General features: G+C 47.1%; 1 protein-coding gene across 2 annotated transcripts in view; it reads right to left on the reverse strand.

The window, feature by feature from the left end:
- Positions 1 to 21,180, reverse strand: part of SLC7A8 (solute carrier family 7 member 8) — a 61,866-nt gene that overhangs the window by 10,015 nt on the left and 30,671 nt on the right. Inside the window, exons 1-5 of one of the 2 annotated variants that reach the window (XM_066277454.1) lie at positions 18,940 to 19,070; positions 9,560 to 9,685; positions 7,576 to 7,729; positions 6,407 to 6,530; positions 4,882 to 4,985 (exon numbers count right to left, since the gene is read on the reverse strand). In XM_066277454.1, coding sequence (XP_066133551.1) covers positions 4,882 to 4,985; positions 6,407 to 6,530; positions 7,576 to 7,729; positions 9,560 to 9,584 — 407 coding nt within the window. In that variant the 5' untranslated portion in view covers positions 9,585 to 9,685; positions 18,940 to 19,070. Of the gene's footprint in view, positions 1 to 4,881; positions 4,986 to 6,406; positions 6,531 to 7,575; positions 7,730 to 9,559; positions 9,686 to 18,939; positions 19,071 to 21,180 lie in introns of those variants that run through there. The other variant, XM_066277453.1, reaches the window with a different exon arrangement.

Genomic DNA, 21,180 nt, shown 5'->3' on the forward strand with positions numbered 1-21,180 from the left:
AAGCAATCAGTGAACAACTAAGGTGCTGCAACTATGGGTTGATGCTTTTCATCTCTCTCCCTCTCTGTCTCTGTTTCTTTCTCTCACTAAAAAAAAATGTAAGTGAAAAAGCAAGCTCACCCCAATAAATTAAATTTAAAAAAGTAAAATCAACCACTACACTTAAAAAAAAAGAAAAAAGCAAGATAGAAAGTTGATGATTCCATACAGTTTGATTTCAAAATTATTTATGGGACATGTAAAAACATGTTAAAATAACAACTAGAGCCTGACCTATGGTGGAGCAGTTGATGAAACGTCAACCTGGAATGCTGAGGTTGCTGGTTTGAGACCCTGGGCTTGGCTGGTCAATGCACATACAAGAAGCAAGTTGATGCTTCCTGTACCCCCTCCCCTCCATCTCCCATCCTTTCTCTCTCTCTCTCTCTCCTCTCTAAAATCAATAAATAAAATCTTTAAAATAGTTTTTTTAAAAATAATATATCAATTCCCTGACTGGTGGTGGTGTAGTGGATATGCTGAGGTCCCAGGTCCGAAACCAAGGTTGCTGGCTTGAGCGCAGGCTCACCAGCTTGATCACAGGGTTGCCAGCTTGAGCATGGGGATCATAGACATGATCCCATGATCATTGGTTTGAGCCCAAATGTTACTGGCTTGAAGCCTAAGGTCACTGGCTTGAGCAAAGGGTCACTGGCTTGGCTTGAGCACCCTGGTCAAGGCACATATGAGAAGCAATCAATGAACAACTAAAGTGACGCAACTACGAGTTGATGCTTCTCATCTCTCTCCCTTCCTGCTTAGCTCTCTCTCTCTCTCTCTCTCTCTCTTCTGAGAAAGACAGGGACAGACAGGGGAGGCTGAGCCAGTGACCCCTTGCTCAAGCCAGCAACCTTGGGCCCAAGCCAGTGACCATGAGGTCATATCTATGATCACATGCTCAAGTCAGCGACCTAGCGCCTAAGCTGAATACATCAGGGTTTCAAACCTGTGTCTTCAGAACCCAGGTCGACACCCTATCCACTGTACTACTACCTGGTTAGGCTCTCTCTCTCACTTGCTAAAAATATAAAGGTTAAAAATAAATACCAACTATTTCTGGATAGTGGGATTATGAATAATTTAAATTTTCTTCCTTAGATGTTATCAAAACAATTTTTAATTCTAAAATAGACAAAAAATTTGCAATGGGAATAAAAATGATTTTTTAACTTTTATTTATTATCTTCTAATTTATTTATTTATTTAATGGAATCATAGAGAAAAACATCAATTTGTTGTTCCACTTATTTCTGCATTCATTGGTTGATTCTTATATGTACCCTGACTGGTGATGAACTCGTAACCTTGGCCTATCAGGATGATGCTCTAACCAACTGAACTAGCCGGCCAGGGGTATTTTTTAACTTCTAAAACAATTAAAATTATTATTTTAAGGTAATCACAGAGTCCCATGCAGTTATAAGAAATAAAATAGAGTGATCCTATGTATCTTTTACTCAGTTTCTCCCATTGGAACATATTGTAAAACTATAGTACAATATTTTGACCAGGATATTGATGTTTAAGTGTTATTTTTATTTATTTATTTTCTTTTTCCAAAAGAGAGGAGGGGAGATAAAGGGAAAGACTCCTGTATATGCCCCAACCAGGATCTACCCGGGCAACCCCCATCTAGGGCTAAAGCTCTGCCCACCTGGGTCCATGCTCACAACCGAGCTATTTTCAGCACCTGAGGCAGAGACTCCATGGAGCCATCTTCAGCACCCAGGCTGTGGAATGGGAAGAGAGAGAGAAGGGGGAAGGGATGGAGAAGCAAATGGCCGCTTCTCCTGTGTGCCCTGACCAGGAATTGAACCTGGATCATCCACATGCTGGGCTGATGCTTTATTGCTGAGCCAACTGGCCAGGGCAAGAGTTATTTTTATTTATTTATTTATTTATTTATTTTTTGTATTTTTCTGAAGCTGGAAACGGGGAGAGACAGTCAGACAGACTCCCGCATGCACCTGACCGGGATCCACCTGGCACGCCCACCAGGGGGCGACGCTCTGCCCCTCTGGGGCGCCGCTCTGCCGCGACCAGAGCCACTCTAGCGCCTGGGGCAGAGGCCAAGGAGCCATCCCCAGCGCCCGGGCCATCTTTGCTCCAATGGAGCCTTGGCTGCGGGAGGGGAAGAGAGAGACAGAGAGGAAGGTGCGGCGGAGGGGTGGAGAAGCAAATGGGCGCTTCTCCTGTGTGCCCTGGCCGGGAATCGAACCCGGGTCCCCCGCACGCCAGGCCGACGCTCTACCACTGAGCCAACCAGCCAGGGCCAAAAGTTATTTTTAAAAAGAGAAATTCTGGCCCTGGCGATTGGCTCAGTGGATAGAGTGTTGGCCTGGCATATGGATGTCCCAGGTTAGATCTCTGGTCAGGGCACATATGAGAAGCAACCATTTTCTTCTCTTCCCCTCTATCTCCCCCTTCACTCTCTCTTCCCCTCTCACAGACAGTGGCTAGATTGGTTCAAGCTTTGGCCCCAGGCATGAGGATAGCTTGGTTGGTCCCAGTGTCAGCCTCAGGTGCTGAGGATAGCTCAGCTGATTCGAGCACTGGCCCTAGACAGAGGTTGCCAGGTGGATCCTGATCAGGTCACATACAGGAGTCTGTCTCACTATCTCCTCTCCTCTCACTAAATAAATAAATAAACAAATAAAGAAATTTAACATAAAAAAGCAGGCCTGCCCTGGCTAGATAGCTCGGTTGGTTAGAATATTGTCCTTATACACAAAGATTTTCAATTCGATGACTAGTCAGGGCTCATATAAGAACAGATCACTGTCTCTCTCTCTTCCTCCCTCTTTCTCTAAAAATTAATAAATTAATTTTTTAAAAAAGTATGACTTTTGCCTTTCCTTTACTGAGAGAAAAAGAGAATACTATAAGCTGTTAGGAGTCATTTATCTATTAGTGTGAATCATACCACTTTTTCATTCTTCTAGGCTTTTGTAGGGAAAGGAGCACTTACGGGGTGGGAAGTAGAGGACAGCATGGTGGAGACAGAAAGGCACAGAGCCATCATGCTGCGTGTTCTGAAGAGAACTATCATTTACTTTGTAATTTGTGTGTGGTTGGGAAGGGTGAAAGCAGTAGCTTATCAGAATTGTGAGAATCTATTATGGTCCCAAATGCATCACCATTGGTTGCCATCATCAAATACCTAGGTCAGTGCACTAGATTCATGCAGCCACATGGCATTGGCCCTCTGCAGCCCTCTACAGTGCAGCCTCATGCACCCAACTGAGCCTCATCATGCATAGCCAGGGCCTTGCATTCACACCCCTCCTCCACAGGCAGTCAGGACCAATGGAGTTGTCCAGGTCCAACAGCATTTTCAAGGGTCAGGTTCACAAGAGACAATCCTTGACCAGCTAGCTGACAACGGAGGAGACAATGACAGTAAGCATGACATACACCCACACACACTCCTACTTCTCAGGAAGGATCATCTTCTCCATATCCCCAAACACAACAGAGTAAGAGAAAGAAAGAAGGAGGGAAGGAGGAAGAAAGAAGGAAGAAACTGGAAGATGAGCAGAGGAGGCCTGGTGGTTGAGCCATGCCTCTGAATCAGAGGCTGAGTACACCAGGCCGCATCTCTTGCATGCACACACAGCTATCACATGCACGCAGACCACTGCTTGGCCTGCCTGAGGGACAAACCCCATTCTAAAGTGACTATAGACAGTCACTCTCCTCCAATAGATCCCAGAGAGCCTCATGGGTCATTGCTCTTCCACCGCTCGCCCTCAGCTGGGGCCTCCAGGTGGCCACTGCTCCTGTGTAACGCACACGAGGTTGCTGTGGGTGTGTCATAGGGTCCTGAGGAACAGGGGACACCCACACTCCCTTTTTCCTGCCCTGGGTCCTGAAATCATGGCACTCCTTTGTCATTTCATGGGAACTCCTCCCTGATGTGATGGTGGCTTTAGAAGTAGTAGAACTCAGGGACTCCTTTTGCTGAATCTTTGAGCAGGACTGTGTCCCAGGTGCAGAGGGCATTCTAAGAACCACAGGAAGACCCCTTGAACCATACCAATAGAAATCATCTAGCACATGCTGTTCTCACAGCCCATTCTGGAGACAGCAAGAAGGGGCACTAAGGGGTTAGATCCCTAGATGTGTGGAGGAAGGAGATGAGGACTTCTGGGCCCATTTGAGCTTCTGGCTTCCCTGAGAGGGGTGAAGGATGTGGCTTTAGACAAACATTTTCCTTTCACTCTTCCCCAGCCCCCTCGCTTCACATGAGTGAGTCCATCTGGGTCTCAGGGGTGGTCACGCTAAGACTTCCCACAGCTGCCTGTCTGTGGAGCAGAGAGGAGCGTGCACCCTCAGGATGCTCAGAGATGATGTCGTCCCTCTTGTAGTCTGGTCTCAGAATTTTCCTGGGAGTCCAGCCCAGAGGCCCCAGGCACAGGTGCCTCTTGATCTCTTTTGCAGTGGGGTTCCTTTCTAGACAGCACAGCCTGTTTCCAGGAGAGTGGAAAGGGGCCCGCGAGCTGCAGTCGAGATAGTCCTACCTCCAACCACAGCCCCTGACTCAGGACTGCATCAGGCAGCCTGGGCCTTTTCAGCCTCCTGCTCCTGCTGAAATGAGGTGGGATGGGGCTTCTCACCGCAACATGTGAAGGCACACACATCTTAGGTAACCACATAAGCAGCATACACCTCTCTATATCTACGCTGAGACACACATGCCCTCATGTGAGCAATGACCCCCTGCAAGGTCACCACCCAGGTGCCCACAAAGACCCTGCTAATGGAGACAAGCACCCCACATATACAGAGCAATATGCAGAGCAGAGTGGCATCTGGCCTGGAAAGGACCTGGATAGCACTCACCGGGAGGAGGTGAAGAGGGACCCATTGACTCCTCCAAATGTGGACAGGGCAACAGAAATGGGCATGATCCAGGCCATGACCCCTAAGAGCTTCTCTCCGAAAGTCTGGAAGGGAAAACAAGGTGTGAGCAGAAAAGCAGAGATCGTAACGCTGTACGTGTGAGTCACTGCTAGGAATGCTCCCTCCCAGGCCCAACCTTGTCGAGTCTCTAGTTAAGCTCCTGCGGGGAGGGCCGGTGTCTGTGTCTGGGCCCCCCTCCCACCACCACTTCCTACAGGGGGGGGGGTCACTACACAGCAGGGAGTCAATAACTGTTTGGGGCTAGCTAACTGAAGGAGACAGTGTGGTAATAACACTAACACTGCTAATAATGAACTAGCATTTGTTTTCTTGATTTGTGGATGGAGAAACTGAGGCACAAAGTGACTTAGTATATTGCCAAAGATCACACACCCACGAAGTGGCAGGGCTGGCACTGGAAACCTGCGGTGTATGTCACTATGTTGTATGCTAGGGAGTTGGGAAGATTGGGGCTCCAATCTCAGCCCAACACTTAAGAGCTGTAAGACCTTGAACAAGGTTCTTAATTGTTGAGCCTCAGTTTTCCCATCTGTAAAATAGAGATGAATACTATTTCATAGGGTGAGAATTTCTAAAACGATAGAAACAAATGATATTAGGGGAAAATGGTAAGAAGAAGCTATTACATAGGCTGAGAAAGAAAAGGTGGTGAAAACTAGAGACTAGTCTTCATGTATCTTGAAGGACTCTAAAATGTTGGGGGACTAGCCTTTCTAGAATCTCTGAGCCAAGTACATACTTGATTTATTATGCGGAGGGGTTGTTTAGAATAGCTATCCTGCTGGGGAAGGCTAGTGCTAGGGGACACTGGAGGGCCTCTTTTTTAATCTTCATTAAGACAACTGATAACACTGTTTAGCAGGCTGAGGTCATGGCTCAAGGGAAGCCAAGTGAGGGAGCAGCATGGCTCCCAGGTCTTTCCTGGATATCAAGGAATCCAATGCCTTGGACCTGCATGATCTCTTTCCCCAAAGGGCACAACCCACTTCTACTTCCTAATCATTTACTGGCACACACTTTTCCCTGATGAGCGAAGGAGTCAGACTGCATGATTTTCTGAGGTGGAAATGGAGGCAGAGAGCAATGGAATGTCTTCTGCAAGGCTACATCTTTCTGGGGAGAAGCCTTTCTCCTTCATATAATCATCACATTTAGGTTTAAAGTTCCCTAGATCAGGAGTTGTCTGTAAAGGGTCAGATAGTAAATAGTTTCAGCTTTGTGGGTCATACAGTCTTTGTGGCAACTACTCATCTCGGCGTTGTGGCTCTTCTAGGTACAGTGTGGCCATCAGCTTGCTCCTGAGCACTCGAAGATGTGGTTTCTGCCCTACGGACTTGAGATGTTCAATTCCACAGATCCATGAATCAGGGGAAAGGGAAGGTAGCTCAGCAGGCAAGTCTATGTCAACGCTCTTGTTTGAGGGACTGTGAGTTTGATTTCTTACCACAGCGACTGCATTTGATGCCAGCAGCTCCTGGGGGGACATTGCAGTAACATAAGCGACATTGGCAAAGACATACACAAATGTGACCAGTGGGATGGAGATGAAGATGGCTCTAGGAAGGTTCCTGTAGAGGGAGAGGAGGTGAGAGGAGGAAGGACTGGCACCTGGGATCACCGGCCTTATCATAAGGTCTGGGGAGTGCCTTCTGTTTATCTACATGAAGCAGATGTTGCAAACTTCTCTGATGTTCCCTCTCCCTAGAGGGGTAGGGGGAGGAATCTGTCTCAATATGGGCAGAATAATTTAAAGGAAACGAAATAGCTTAGGCTGGAAATACATTCCACGCTCATTGATCTCTTCTTTTTTTTTTTTTTTTTTTTTTTTTTTCTGAAGCTGGAAACAGGGAGAGACAGTCAGACAGACTCCCGCATGCGCCCGACCGGGATCCACCCGGCACGCCCACCAGGGGGCGATGCTCTGCCCATCCTGGGCTTCGCCATGTTGCGACCCTCCTGGGTGTCGCCATGTTGCGACCAGAGCCACTCTAGCGCCTGGGGCAGAGGCCACAGAGCCATCCCCAGCGCCCGGGCCATCTTTGCTCCAATGGAGCCTTGGCTGGGGGAGGGGAAGAGAGAGACAGAGAGGAAGGTGCGGCGGAGGGGTGGAGAAGCAAATGGGCGCTTCTCCTATGTGCCCTGGCCGGGAATCGAACCCGGGTCCTCCGCACGCTAGGCCGACGCTCTACCGCTGAGCCAACCGGCCAGGGCCTCATTGATCTCTTCTTGACCAAAATCTCCACAATGTAACCCTTCCCCTGCCTCAAGACACAAAGATCCACCTGTCCCAAAACAGGTGAGTAAGATACCTGCAAACCACTCAGGGCACATTTCATTCTCTAAGGCAGCAGTGTTATCTCAGCATAGTTTTTAGCCTCTAACCTACTCTGGTACAGTCACGAGGTCTTTTTTTCTTCCCCTGGTCAAGTGAGTGGCAAGTGGGCTAAGTTCCTGGCAAGTGCACTGTTTCTTCAGGTTGGACCAAGTCATGGTCAGACTTGGGGCTGGAAGTCTGTGGAGAAGTGGGCAGTGGGCACCTAGCTCTCTCTTTCCAGTAGCATGTACCTTGGCCCTTTTCTGGAAGAGAGGAAGACCTGGGCTATTTGTACTTACTTGTAGGGATCAACAAGCTCCTCAGTGACATAATTAAGAAAGTTCCAGCCTCCATAAGCAAAGGAACCCTGGAGGAAAGCCAGTGCAATGAGGCCGATGCTGGGCTCTTGGAAATTCTCAAATGCATTCTTTGGCTCCAGCCAGAAGTATTCGCCTGTGCACAAAAGGGGCAAGTAACAGCTCAGAAAGACCAGTCAGAGACCCAGCAGCCCCTGGCCAGCCTGGTCTGGTCTCCACCACTCCCTGTGGTGATGATTCAACTCATTTTTTTGTCTCCAGTAAACCCTATGTATTAGAGAAGTGGGGCCAAAGGAACAGGGAAATACAGCTCCAAGATCTCCCAGAACTTGGTAACCATTAGTCCAATGGGGGCTCAGGTTCAAAGCACAGTTCTGAAAAGCACAGTTTTTTTTTGTTTGTTTTTTTTTACAAGGCAAAGTTACTTGGAAGGAAAGGCCAGGGGGAGGTCACTGGGAAGGGCAGGGTAACTTGGGGGACTAGCAGGGTAAATTGGAACTGGTTTGCTGGGGTTTGGAAATGCAGGATTAGAGCCCTTGCCAGTCTCCTGACCACTTTCCATGATATTTAAATTTGTACATTCTCATGAAGAAAGCATCAAGAACAACAAACATTCAAACATAAGTTTCCGCCTGACCAGGCAGTGGCACAGTGGATAGAGCGTTGGACTGGGATGTGGAGGACCCAGGTTCAAAACCCCAAGGTTGCCAGCTTGAGCAAAGCTCACCAGCTTGGACCCAAGGTCGCTGGCTCAAGCAAGGGGTTACTTGGTCTGCTGAAGGTCCGCGGTCAAGGCACATATGATAAAGAAATCAGTGAACAACTAAGGTGTCGCAACAAAAAACTGATGATTGATGCTTCTCATCTCTTTCCGTTACTGTCTTTCTCTCCCTATCTATCCCTCTCTCTGACTCTCTCTCTGTCCCTGAAAAATAAATAAACAAACAAACATAAGCTTCCACAGTACTATATCAGGTCAAGCCTGCTTTGCTTTTGTTGTCCATTTCTAACTGTTTCTTTCTAAGATATGTATTTGGTCTCCCTTTTCATGGTGTAGATTCCCTGAGGACAGGAGTCCTTCAGCAAAGAGCTTTTAAATTTCCTTTCTAACCCTAAGCACAGTGTCCTGCACACAGGGGTCCCTCAAGAAAGGCTGCCGACTTTACATATTCATCTGTAATCTGGCATTGGGACAGTAAATAAAGAGATTAGAATGATCAGGAGAAAGCATTGAGATCAGATTTGGAGGGACTGTATTTTTGAAAATATAGCATGGTGATTTCCTTAAGTCTAAATTCCTGAAAACAATATAACCTGCTAAAGAACTTAATCCAACTGATTAAAATAATTATGAACATTTTATATAGCAGAACTTTAATTATGTTTCCTGGAGTAAAAATCCAGGCGCCCACACTGCCTTCAGGGCTTGTCATCTGACTTTCTCTAGGAAGCAGTGACACTGGGCAGAGCCTTGTGGTGCTATGGGTCCCATGGAAACCAAATACAGACTAGGGCTTGGAAAAGACCAAATCCAGTGGGGAATGTTGGCAGAGACCCCAGGAATGTAGAGCTCTCCCTTGTAGAGATTATGAGTAATTTAAAAACATATAAAATCTCCTCCTGCATCTCCTAGTTTAAGATATGGACACAATACAAGAGAAGATGCAAGGAGCTTCCCTGGGGTTGGGGCAAGAGGGCAATAGGAGCCCAAAATCTGGGGTCTTCAGAGCCCTGAGGTCAGCATGGGAGGACTGAATTTGCTAACAGGCAAGGCATGCTCTACTTCCTGTGGAAAAATGGTTTCTCTTCCCTTTTGTCAAGCAAGTGAGGAAGAGAAGTCATTTAAGGCCAGAATTGGGAAATCTCACCCAATTGGGCATGTACACATCCAAAGACAGTGTGAGGGGGTGTGTACATGCAAGGGGTGGAAATTTGGGCAGGGCCTCATGGTTTCAATGACACTCACCTTTGCAGATCTGTACAACCCCCATGATGATGATCAGGGCCAGGGCCAGGAGCTTCCCAGCTGTGAAAATGTCTTGAACTCGGGTGGCCCACCGCACACTGGAGCAGTTGACCCATGTGAGGAGCACTGAAATAAAAGACCCCAAACATACTCTCAGGGCAATATTGAGGCTGCAGGATGCCCTCTTCACAGATGCAGAAATGCTCCTTGCTCATGGAATTGTAGCAGATGAGCCAAATACCCTACAGGCTCAGCCCCAGTGACCAGAAACTTTGGCTAGGTTCATGGGTTATGAATGGGGATTACATGCCACAAATTAGGGCTTGTTCAGAACATGCCTTGCCCAGGGCTAGAAGCCAGAAGTAGGCACGGAAGTGTAGGCACTGGCTTAGGGGGGGAAATCAGCAGTTGATCAGGACACAAGTGTGGGTTTTGTTTTCAAGTCATTATATATTCAAGGGGCACCCTGAGCAGCTGGTGGGATCCTGAATGTCATCTTCTAGAGCCTGGTTTTGGGGCAACAGAGGTTTAGGGAAATCTTTTGTTACTTAAGTTTATCGAGGTATAATACACATAGAATAAAATTCATTTTTTAAGCACTCAATTTTTTTTTAGCAAGAGAGAGAAAAAGAGAGTGAGTGAGAGAGAGAGAGAGAGACAGACAGAAACAGGAAGGAAAAGAGATGAGAAGCATCAATTCTTCATTGCAGCATCTTAATTATTCATTGATTGCTTTCTCATATGTGCCTTGATGGGGGGAAATGGGGGGTGTCCAACCGAGGCAGTGACCCTTTGCTTAAGCCAGCGACCTTTGGGCTCAAGACAGTAACCATGGGGTCATGTCTATGATTCCACACTCAAGCCAGTGACCCTACACTCAAGCTGGTGAGCCCAAGCTCAAGTTGGTGACTTGTGGTTTTGAACCTGGATCCTCAGGGTCCCAGGTCAACTCTCTATCCACTGGGCCACGACCTGGTCAGGCTCTAAGTGTACAATTTGATGAGATTTGACAAATGTATTCAATTGTTTAATCACTAACACACCTGTATAGAACATTCTAACACTCTAAAAAGTTCTCTCATATGTTGCGTTTCTTTGATGTCAGTCCCCTTCCCCTACTGTCACATAAATGGAAGCATAAAATGTGTAGCCTTTTGTGTCTGGCTCCTTTCACTTAACATGATGTTTCTTTATGACCCATTTATGCTGCCACATATATTAGCAGTTTGTTCCTTTATATTGTTAGGTAGTATTCTGTTATATGAATGTATCAGTTTGATTTTCCATTTGGCAGCTGATGGACATTTGGGCTGCTCCCACTATTTGTGCTATTATGACTAAAGCTGCTATAAACACTTGCACAGAAGTCTTTGTGTAGATTGTAGAGGTATTTGAATGGGGTTTTTATTTCTCTCAAGTAAATACCCAGGAGTGAGATTCTGGGTTATATGATAAATGTGTAAGAAACTGCCAAAGTGTTTTCTAAAGTGGCTGTGTCATTTTGCATTCCACCAGCAATGTGTGCAAGACCCTGATGCTCTGCATCTTTGCCAGCATTTGCTATGGTCGGCTTTAAAAGTCTGGCTGTTCTAATAGGTGAGAAGTGGCATTTCACTGTAGTTTTGATTTGCATTTGCCTAGTGACTAATGATGTTGAACATGCTTTCCTGTATTTATTTCTACCATTCCTTTATCTTTTTGGGTGGCATGGGGGCTTTTAATCTGCTTCTTTTCCTAGGAGTCAAAGGTGCTCAGAGAAGAGAGCTCAGAGGCTGAGTGCTAGGCTGGAGGGGCCCTCTGTTTTGCCATTACACTCCCCAAGTAACCCATGGGAGCTCTGTGATACAGGAAGAGGTGGTTATGAAGTGCTTGAGAATAAAGGGAAAAAAGTTAAAATCCTCTTGCTTCCCTTTCCCCTGAAACAGTGACCAGGATGACCCCTCATTCTCCAGGGTACAAGCCATATGTGTAAATGAACAAGACTCTCTTTCCTCAAGCTGCTAACTAGGCCTCTGATTTTACTTCAACAGCTGATCAAGTTCTATCAATAGCTTATACTAAAACTGTGCGTTTACTTTCCAAATATTTTCCAACCTTACTTGAATCTGAGAACATTTTGTCACGGTAAGGACCTGACATGGTTCTTCTTCTGTAACCTTCCACACAGTGCCATCACCTGGCAAAACTCCTCATCTTTCAAGCTTCAGCTCAAATGTCACCTGTTCTGTGAGACGTTATTTTACTTATTCCTGACAATATGCCTGCCAGGTAAGATTTATCAACTGCATTTTATAGTCAAGGAACAAAGTTTGTCCCCCCTCTCCTCCCGGACCACTTTGTTTAGATCGAATCTTGGCACTTGCTTCTTTGTGATATAATGATTTGTTTCTTTTTTCTTTTCTTTTTTTTTTCTGTCTCCTTGTAGACTAGAAGGGCAGGGACTGTTACTTTTCCATGTTTTTAATCCCAGGACATATCATTGGTGCCTGCAAATAATAGGTACTCAGCAAATATTTGATACTTGAATAAAGAAAATGCTCCAATTCGTTAGCCCTCCATCTCATCTCAGTCTACATATTTCACAATGCACACCATTTGCCCTGTTCTCCAGGAAACTCATCAAAAGGAGACAAGAACATCAGATGGTTTTAGAGCCAAAAGAACAAAAGGAAATTTGATTTCAAGAGTAGAAGCTTTTGACTCCTTGTAAAGGGGCTGTTATCCAGGATGGTGTCATATAAGGATAATCAAAATATGTTGTGGGAGAAAAGATTTTTAAGTACCTGAACAGGGAGACCATTTTGTAAATACCCAAACTTCCAGATGTACAGAGACATCCTGATAAATACACATTTGGTTTATCTTACTCAACTCAATAAGGATTTCAGGATCACATGCCTGGTGACAATCCAACCCAAATCACTCTAGCAACTGGGTTTCTCCCTAGAGCTCTGAAGCATGCTAGGGACATGGCTGGGCCCCTAAGTCCCAGGAGTTCAGCAGACACAAGCTATAACAGGGGTCGGGAACCCTTTTGGCTGAGAGAGCCATGAATACCACATATTTTAAATGTAATTCCAGCCTGACCAGGCGGTGGCACAGTGGATAGAGCGTCGAACTGGGATGCAGAAGGACCCAGGTTCGAGACCCTGAAGTCGCCAGCTTGAGTGCAGGCTCATCTGGTTTGAGCAAAAGCTCACCAGCTTGGTCCCAAGGTTGCTGGCTCGAGCAAGGGGTTACTCCAGTGGTCTCCAACCCCCAGGCTGCGGACCGGTACCAGTCCGTGGGCCATTTGGTACTGGTCCGCAAAGAAAGAATAAATAACTTACATTATTTTTGTTTTATTTATATTTAAGTCTGAACGATGTTTTATTTAAAAAAAAATTACCAGATTCCCTCTGTTACATCTGTCTAAGACTCACTCTTGACACTTGTCTCGGTCACATGATACATTTATCCATCACACCCTAAAGGCCGACCTGTGAAAATATTTTCTGACATTAAACCAGTCCATGGTCCAAAAAAGGTTGGGGACCACTGGGTTACTAGGTGTGCTGAAGGCCCACGGTCAAGGCACATATGAGAAAGCAATCAATGAACAACTAAGGTGTCGCAATGAAAAACTGATGATTGATGCTTCTCATCTCTCTCCATTCCTGTCTGTCTGTCCCTATCTATCCCTCTCTCTGTCTCTGTAAAAAAAAGCAGCCCTGGCCGGTTGGCTCAGCGGTAGAGCGTCGGCCTGGCGTGCGTGGGACCCGGGTTCGATTCCCGGCCAGGGCACATAGGAGAAGCACTCATTTGCTTCTCCACCCCCCCTCCTTCCTCTCTCTCTCTCTCTTCCCCTCCCGCAGCCAAGGCTCCATTGGAGCAAAGATGGCCCGGGCGCTGGGGATGGCTCCTTGGCCTCTGCCCCAGGCGCTAGAGTGGCTCTGGTTGCGGCAGAGCGTCGCCCCGGAGGGGCAGAGCATCGCCCCCTGGTGGGCAGAGCGTCGCCCCTGGTGGGCGTGCCGGGTGGATCCCGGTCGGGCGCATGCGGGAGTCTGTCTAACTGTCTCTCCCCGTTTCCAGCTTCAGAAAAATACAAAAAAAAAAAAATCAACCAAGGAATGCATAAAAAAGTGAAACAGCCTGACCTGTGGTGGTGCAGTGGATAAAGCGTCGACCTGGAAATGCTGAGGTTGCTGGTTCAAAACCCTGGGCTTGCCTGGTCAAGGCACATATGGGAGTTGATGCTTCCAGCTCCTCCCTTCTCTCTCTCTGTCTCTCCTCTCCCTGTCTCCTCTCTCTGTCTCTCCCTCTCCTCTCATAAATGAATAAATAAAAAAAAAAAAGTGAAACAATAAACTGATATCTCTCTCTTTCTCTCTCTCTCTCTCTCTCTCTCTCTCTTTCTCTCTCTCCCTGTCTCTCTAAAATTAATAAAGAGGCCCTGGCCGGTTGGCTCAGTGGTAGAGCGTCGGCCTGGCGTGCGGAAGTCCCAGGTTCGATTCCTGGCCAAGGCACACAGGAGAAGCGCCCATCTGCTTCTCCACCCCTTCCCCTCTCCTTCCTCTCTGTCTCTCTCTTCCCCTCCTGCAGCCAAGGCTCCATTGGAGCAAAGATGGCCCCGGCGCTGGAGATGGCTCCATGGCCTCTGCCTCAGATGCTAGAGTGGCTCTGGTCGCAACAGAGCGACCCCCCCCCAGATGGGCAGAGCATCGCCCCCTGGTGGGCGTGCTGGGTGGATCCCGGTCGGGCGCATGCAGGAGTCTGACTGCTTCCCCGTTTCCAGCTTCAGAAAAATTAAAAAAATTAAAAAATTAAAAAATAAAATTAATAAAGAAATTAAAAAAATATATATATAAAATGTAATTCCGTGAAAGACATACAACAACCTGTGTATGTTATGCATTATCCAATAAAAATTTGGTGTTGTCCTGGAGGACAGCTGTGATTGGCTCCAGCCATCCGCAACCATGAACATGAGCAGTAGGAAATGAATGGATTGTTTAATACATGAGAATGTTTTATATTTTTAACGTTATTATTTTTTTATTCAAGATTTGTCTGCGAGCCAGATGCAGCCATCAAAAGAGCCACATCTGGCTCAGGAGCCATAGGTTCCCAACCCCTGAGCTATAGTGACTAAAAGATAAAGGAGACTGACTTACGAAATGAAGGAAGATTAGAACACAAAAGCCATGTGGCTCAGGTGATAGATAAGGATTAAAGAACAAGGAGCAGAGAAGAAAATTATCCTCTACCAAGGGAAGGAGAGGGAAGGCAGGGATGTGACTTGCCTCCAAGCAAGTGCTTGGAGGAAAATAAGGACAGAGCAGGACAACCAAGCAGGAGGGGAAATGTGGCCACTTTCCCGTGTGCTAGGATAGAAAACACAAAATCATCTCCTTGTCAAGGTAGCCAGAAAGACTCCTTCAAAAAAGGTCAGCTCCAGTGGTGCAGTGGATAGAGCATTGGACTGGGATGTGGAGGAGCCAGGTTCAAAACCCCAAGGTCGCCAGTTTGAGTGTGGGCTCATCTGATTTGAGCAAGGCTCACCAGCTTAAACCCAAGGTCGCTCCGTCTGTTGTAGCCCCATGGTCAAGGCTCATATGAGAAAGCAATCACTGAGAAACTAAGGTGCCGCAACAAAGAACTGATGCTTCTCATCTCTCTCCCTTCCAGTCCAGTCTGTCTGTTCCTCTCTCTGTCTTTCTCTGTCTCTGTCACACACACACACAAAAGTCAGCTCACAGTGTCCTGGGCGAGGAATTGGCAATGTTTGAAGGGTGGGACATTGTTAACTAAACTTGAGGTATGTGTCTTCTGTCCTGCCTGAGCTTATCTCCACAGCTTCACAAGAATCCAGTCCTTGACTAATATTTAACCTTTCCCCTTTATAGGGACCTTTCAGAAATAAAAAGAGAAATTCTGAGAATGAGGTGGGGAAACAGGCTAATCTCCTGGGGACAATAGCATTTTCAAATGACTGCAGGCCTTGTATGACCTTTCACCTGCAGTTAGGTGATCACAGCATGTGACAGAAGGAAAAGAGGGTACTTTCAGTCTCCTGGTACCACAGGGCAGCTTCGCTCACAGCAGGCTGAAACCTAAGCCTCCATCCAGAGAGGAAAGGTCAGTGAATGAAGGCAACACTTGCCAAGTGCTTGCCAAGCCTCTGCCCTGCTCAGGCATCCTGCCCCTGCCCCTGCCCATCTGCTGTCCAGCACCCATTTCTGTTGCTGATGGCTATGTTCCCTCTCTCCCTAGTCTAACCTTGAATTCTGTATGCTTAAGGTACAGTGACCTCAGGGAAGCCACATGTTGTTTTTTGGTTTTTTTGTTTTGTTTTTGTATTTTTCTGAAGTTGGAAACAGGGAGGCAGTCAGACAGACTCCCGCATGCACCCGAGCGGGATCCACCCGGCATGCCCACCAGGGGGTGATGCTCTGCCCATCTGGGGCGTTGCTCTATTGCAACCAGGGCCATTCTAGCGCCTGAGGCAGAGGCCATGGAGCCATCCTCGGCGCCCGGGCCAACTTTGCTCCAATGGAGCCTCGGCTGCGGGAGGGGAAGAAAGAGACAAAGTGGAGGGAGAGGAGGAGGGGTGGAGAAGCAGATGGGCGCTTCTCCTGTGTGCCCTGGCTGGGAATCGAACCCGGGACTCCTGCACGCCAGGCCAATGCTCTACCACTGAGCCAACCAGGGAAGCCACATGTTGAAGGGAACCAGTGGCCACCACAGCTTGTAATGTGAGTGTTTTCACCCATCCATCTATCCATGCAGCTGTCACCTACAAAGGGCTAGGTATTCTAGTAAGTGGAGGAGTTAAAATAAGACTCAGGTCCCTGCCCTTAGGAAGCTGACATGTAAGAAGGGAGAGAGGTGAACTAAAAGATGAACACAAAACAGTGTGATGATGGCAGAGCTCTTCAGTCTGATGGCAGAAGCCAGCAGACATCCAGGGGAATCAGAGATGCTTCCTATAGGGGCAGGAGACACTAGCAAAAGGGAGAATTTTATAATTTTGACCTAGCTGGACAAAATAATAAAAAGGCATAAAACTCTGGTTCTTGTCCATTGTAATCTGGTTGTGGGATGGTTGCTGCTTCTCTAAAGGCCTCACGGAAGCCCAGATTCATCTGTTCTTCTTTAAGCCTTTTCTCCTTTATCTAGCTTTAAAAAAAAAAGGTAAAAAGACTATCAAGTTTCAAGAAGATGCTAAAGTCAGGGATTGTTTACTTAATCTGCACAGGTTGAAAAGCCTAATGTCAAGGTGACAGGAGAAATATAAAAAATGAGGCAAGCAAGAGTAGTCCCCTCTTCCCCCCTCCCCCGTCTGTGCCCTACCCAGGGCCTCTCAACTGCCAAGTAACAGAGGTGAGTACACTGCTTCCAGTCTGTGGGAAAGCTGCAGGACTGGCAGAGAAATGCAGCTGGATGACAGTGCTGATCCTGGAATGTGTCCACTGTGGAGGGTGTGGGTAAGCTCCTGCTTCTGGCAGGGAAGGCCTCTGAGCCCCATCTCAGCTCTGATCCTCAGACTCGGATCCCTGGGAAGGCATAGAAACCTCTCCTTTACTTCTTCCCTCTGACGATAACATCAGAACTCATGGAGGTAGGCAGAAGAATGGCATCCCAAAAATGTCAACATGGTAATCTTGTGAATATGTTATCTTACAAGATACAAGAAATTCTGTAAATGTGACTAAATTAAGGATTTTCAGATGAGGAGATTATTATGGATTATCTGAACAGACCCAAACCAATCATAAGAATCCTTTAAGGGGCCTGACCTGTGGTGGCACAGTGGGATAAAGCGTCGACCTGGAACACTGAGGTTGCCGGTTCGAAACCCTGGGCTTGCCTGGTCAAGGCACATATGGGAGTTGATGCTTCCTGCTCCTCCCCCTTCTCTCTCTCTCCCCTCTCTCTAAAAATCAATTAAAAAATCAATAAAAAAAAAAAAAAAAAAAAGAATCCTTTAAGAAGGAGACAGGAGGGTCAGAGTTAGAAAAGAAGATGACCAAAACAGAGATCAAAGAGGAAGAAAGAAAGAATTGAAGAAGCGACCCTGATGGTTTTGCTGATATCTTGAATTTAGGATTTCTGACCTTCAGCACTCTAAGGATTAATCGGTCATTTTAAGCCACTAAATTTGTGGTAAGTTGTTTCAGTCACAATAGGAAACTAATACAGGGCCAGACACCACACAGAAAGACCAGAAAGCAGGTGCATATATAACCTTAAAGAGAAAAGCTTTTAAAGAGCAACCAGGCAACACATACCAGGACCCCAAAGGAGTCCCTGTCCAAAGGCCTTGCAAAACACCAAGTGGAGGGAAGTGGGGAGGTTTTCTAAAAGGGGGCAATGAGGCCTGACCTGTGCTGGCACAGTGGATAAAGCGTCGACCTGGAAATGGTGAGGTCGCCAGTTCGAAACCCTGGGTTTGCCTGGTCAAGGCACATATGGGAGTTGATGCTTCCTGCTCCTCCCCCCTTCTCTCTCTCTCTCTCCTCTTTCTCTCTCTGTCTCTCTCCTTTCTAAAATGAATAAATAAAATAAAAATAAAAGGGGGCAATGAAAGTGAGGTCACCAATGTGCTGATCTAGTTGGAAATTTTCCACACCACATGATAGCATCCCAATTCTTCCACGCCCTGCTCCTGTCAGTGGTACCCGTGGTCACCGCCAACAGTGCCAGTTGGAGCTCTGAATCTGTTACCTGAAGATAACGACCAGGTTGTTTTCTGGGCAGCAGAAAGTAAGTTGCCAATGTGGCAAAAAGGGGTACACTAAGATGGCTACTCCTCAGAAACCAAGAGAGTTGTGTCCATCACCCTCAGGGCTTTAGAAAATAATGTCCCACAGGCAGACTTGTCCCTCTGACTCGTGTCCTTTCCCCTGAGCCCTTGTCAATGTCACCATCACATGTCTCCTGGAATTCTGGGAACTCAATTTGAATTTCTCAGGAGTAGGATGGAGGAAACTTGGAAAGCCCTGCTTTCCTTTAGAGTTTCTAAAACCAGGTCTCTCCTCATCTTTTCAGAGAAAAACAGGAAGTAGAAAGGGTGAACACAGATGGTGAAGAAGAGAGAAGAGTGAGCATGAGAAACAATATCAGGGAGAAAGGGGGAGAGGAGAAGGGGGGAGAGAAAGAGCTGGAGGAGCAGAATAGAGAGAAGGGGCCAGAACAAAAAAAAAAAAAAGATGGAATGTACTAAGCAGACGCTGCTGTAAAGGGAAGCTAGTGACACGACTTTGTACAAATCCGAACATCCTGTTCCTTTCCAGAACTTCAAAACAAGCACCTTTCTGGGATGGAGCACCTCAACCCTCACAGATGGCGGTAAATTTCACCTGGTCACGTGCCTGCTGTGGTGTAGGTTTCTTTCTCACCTTTTACTGCGGCGTGCCCTTCTCTGCCTTCTGCCACGCTCTGATCAGCTTCCCCTGACTCCCTCCCTCTGAACCTGGAGCAGAAGGGTGAGGTGATGCCCCTCAGACCAGCCCTCCATTGCTAACGCTGGAGCAGCAGGTGAGTGCCCAGCCTGCGGGGGAGGTAGGGAAGGGGTGTGGCGGCGCTCCGCTCTGTGATAGGCTGGACGGGACTCCTTGGCCAGCTTCCTTGCCAGTGGAAGGAACTGGGCACGTGTTTCTAATTATGGAAAGGCTGCCCCGGGTTGGCCTGCCTAACTGTTTCCAGATCTAGGAGGTAACCAGTACCGGATGCCAAAAGGCACTGATAGGCAAAGAAAACACGGAGCCTTGTTTGAGTTCTAACACATATAACCCAAGGCTCTGATAAGGTTCCAGTTCTGCCAACGCAGGCCAGCCAGAGCTCTTCCTCCTCAGAGAGGCTGGGGAAAATTGGGGTAGGGCTGCCAACACAAGAGTCAGCTTCCTAGAATCCTTCCCTGTGTGCCCAGGGCTAAGACATTTTTCATATGGGGTGAGAAGCGGCTTTACAAAATCTCAAGTCTTTGCCTACCTAAAAACAAAGGTTGGTATTATTGTACGTGTAAATAACTTGACTGGTGAAAGACAAAAACATCAAAACAGGGAAAAATAATTAAAGTAGCCCTTTCATACACAGTTTCTTTTAGGTCCATAAATAGGCTTTGAAATAGATCTTGCCTACCACACTGCAGTAACATTTTGCCCTTCTCCTCCAGCCCTTTTCTAGAAGCACTGACACCATTTGAGAAGTCACAGAAGTCTCTTGAAGAAGAGGAGGTATGCTGAGCTTTCTGGAAGTTGCCTCTCTCCTCCAACCACAAACAAGCAGAGGAGGAGGGATGCAGAGACACAGTATGTTGGGCAGATAAAATATATTATGCTCGCTTTGTTAAAGATGGCGCTGCCCACATGGAGGCCGTCACCCAGGTGATATTAATGTGTGTTGGGGGCAGTCTGTGGGCAGGCAGAATCCTTGTAGCCTGGGGCTTGGTTTTGGGATTAAGCCTTTTCCACCCTTTTTGATGTGGGATGGTACAATCCCATCATGCCCCAGATAAGTGACTTTGTATTAGAGACTTCCCTATTTTGTATATTGGATTAAAGGTTTGGATTTCTACACTATAAAATGGGGGCAGAACAGGAGCTTGCTCTCTTGGTTCCTGAGATTAATATTAGAGGAGAGAGCAGAGAGGAGAGCAAAAAGAGGCCATGTGGAAGAGACCAGGAGAAGCAGCCAAGATGGCAGAGTGTTGAGTGAGAAGCCAGTTTGTGCAGAGTTTGTGCAGGGAGAAGGAAGGAGATGGGGAACATAGGTGAATAAGTCTGGTGAGCTAGAAACCTTTGATTCCAAGAAACTCAGATAAGTCAGTAGCTTTGTGAGCACTGAATGTGAGTGGGTTTTGGAGCCCAGTGTGTGTTTTTACTTGCCCGCCAGGTGCAAGCTAGGATTAAAAATTATGGCTCATCAGTTTTTGGCTCCATTGTTTCTTTACTGACTGTCCGAATCCAATGCGAACCTGCATGGGCCAGGCTGCTGTGATGGTGGCCCTGGCTACTGGCTTTACACAGTGGATCTTCTGGAAGTCCTGAATCACAAAGCTTTTCTTGGAACTTTCAGCTAGGTTGCCATCCCTGTCCCTTCCCTTTCTGGCTCTCTCTTCCCCTTCCTTTTATCCTAATCTCTCCAATGGCAAGTGCCAGTTGCTGGACCCGGAGTTTCTGCTGAATCACCATCCAGTACTTAGTACAGCCAAGAAGCCCAAACATCCAGCTCAGCATTTTCCAAGAGCTGAGTAGTTTTCTCTCCAGCATTAGCTAAACAAGGCTCCTGAACTGGAGTGGGGGAGAAGAGAAAATCAGGATACCCAGAAAGCAGGGGAGGCCATGCCACCCTGAGGCACCTCATTTTAATCCTGTTCATTACTGTTCCAGCGCTGGCCTGAAGAATTCCTGTTACCTCATGCCCCAATTCTCAGGGCTGATGCCTCACAGATTCAGAGCAAGGGCAATGGGACGGGTTCTGAGGGGTCTGCACAGAACTGGGGAGGGCTAGCCTATCATTCTCAACCTTGGGGGGAAAGGGAGTGTGGGTCTAGAAAGGTCTGGTTGGTTCTTAGACTAGAAGACTTGTGGGCTCTGTTAGTATGCACCAAAATCCACAGATGCTCAAGTCCCTTATGT

The sequence above is a fragment of the Saccopteryx bilineata genome, chromosome 4 (assembly GCF_036850765.1).
Source record: "Saccopteryx bilineata isolate mSacBil1 chromosome 4, mSacBil1_pri_phased_curated, whole genome shotgun sequence".
NCBI classification, from domain to species: domain Eukaryota; kingdom Metazoa; phylum Chordata; class Mammalia; order Chiroptera; family Emballonuridae; genus Saccopteryx; species Saccopteryx bilineata.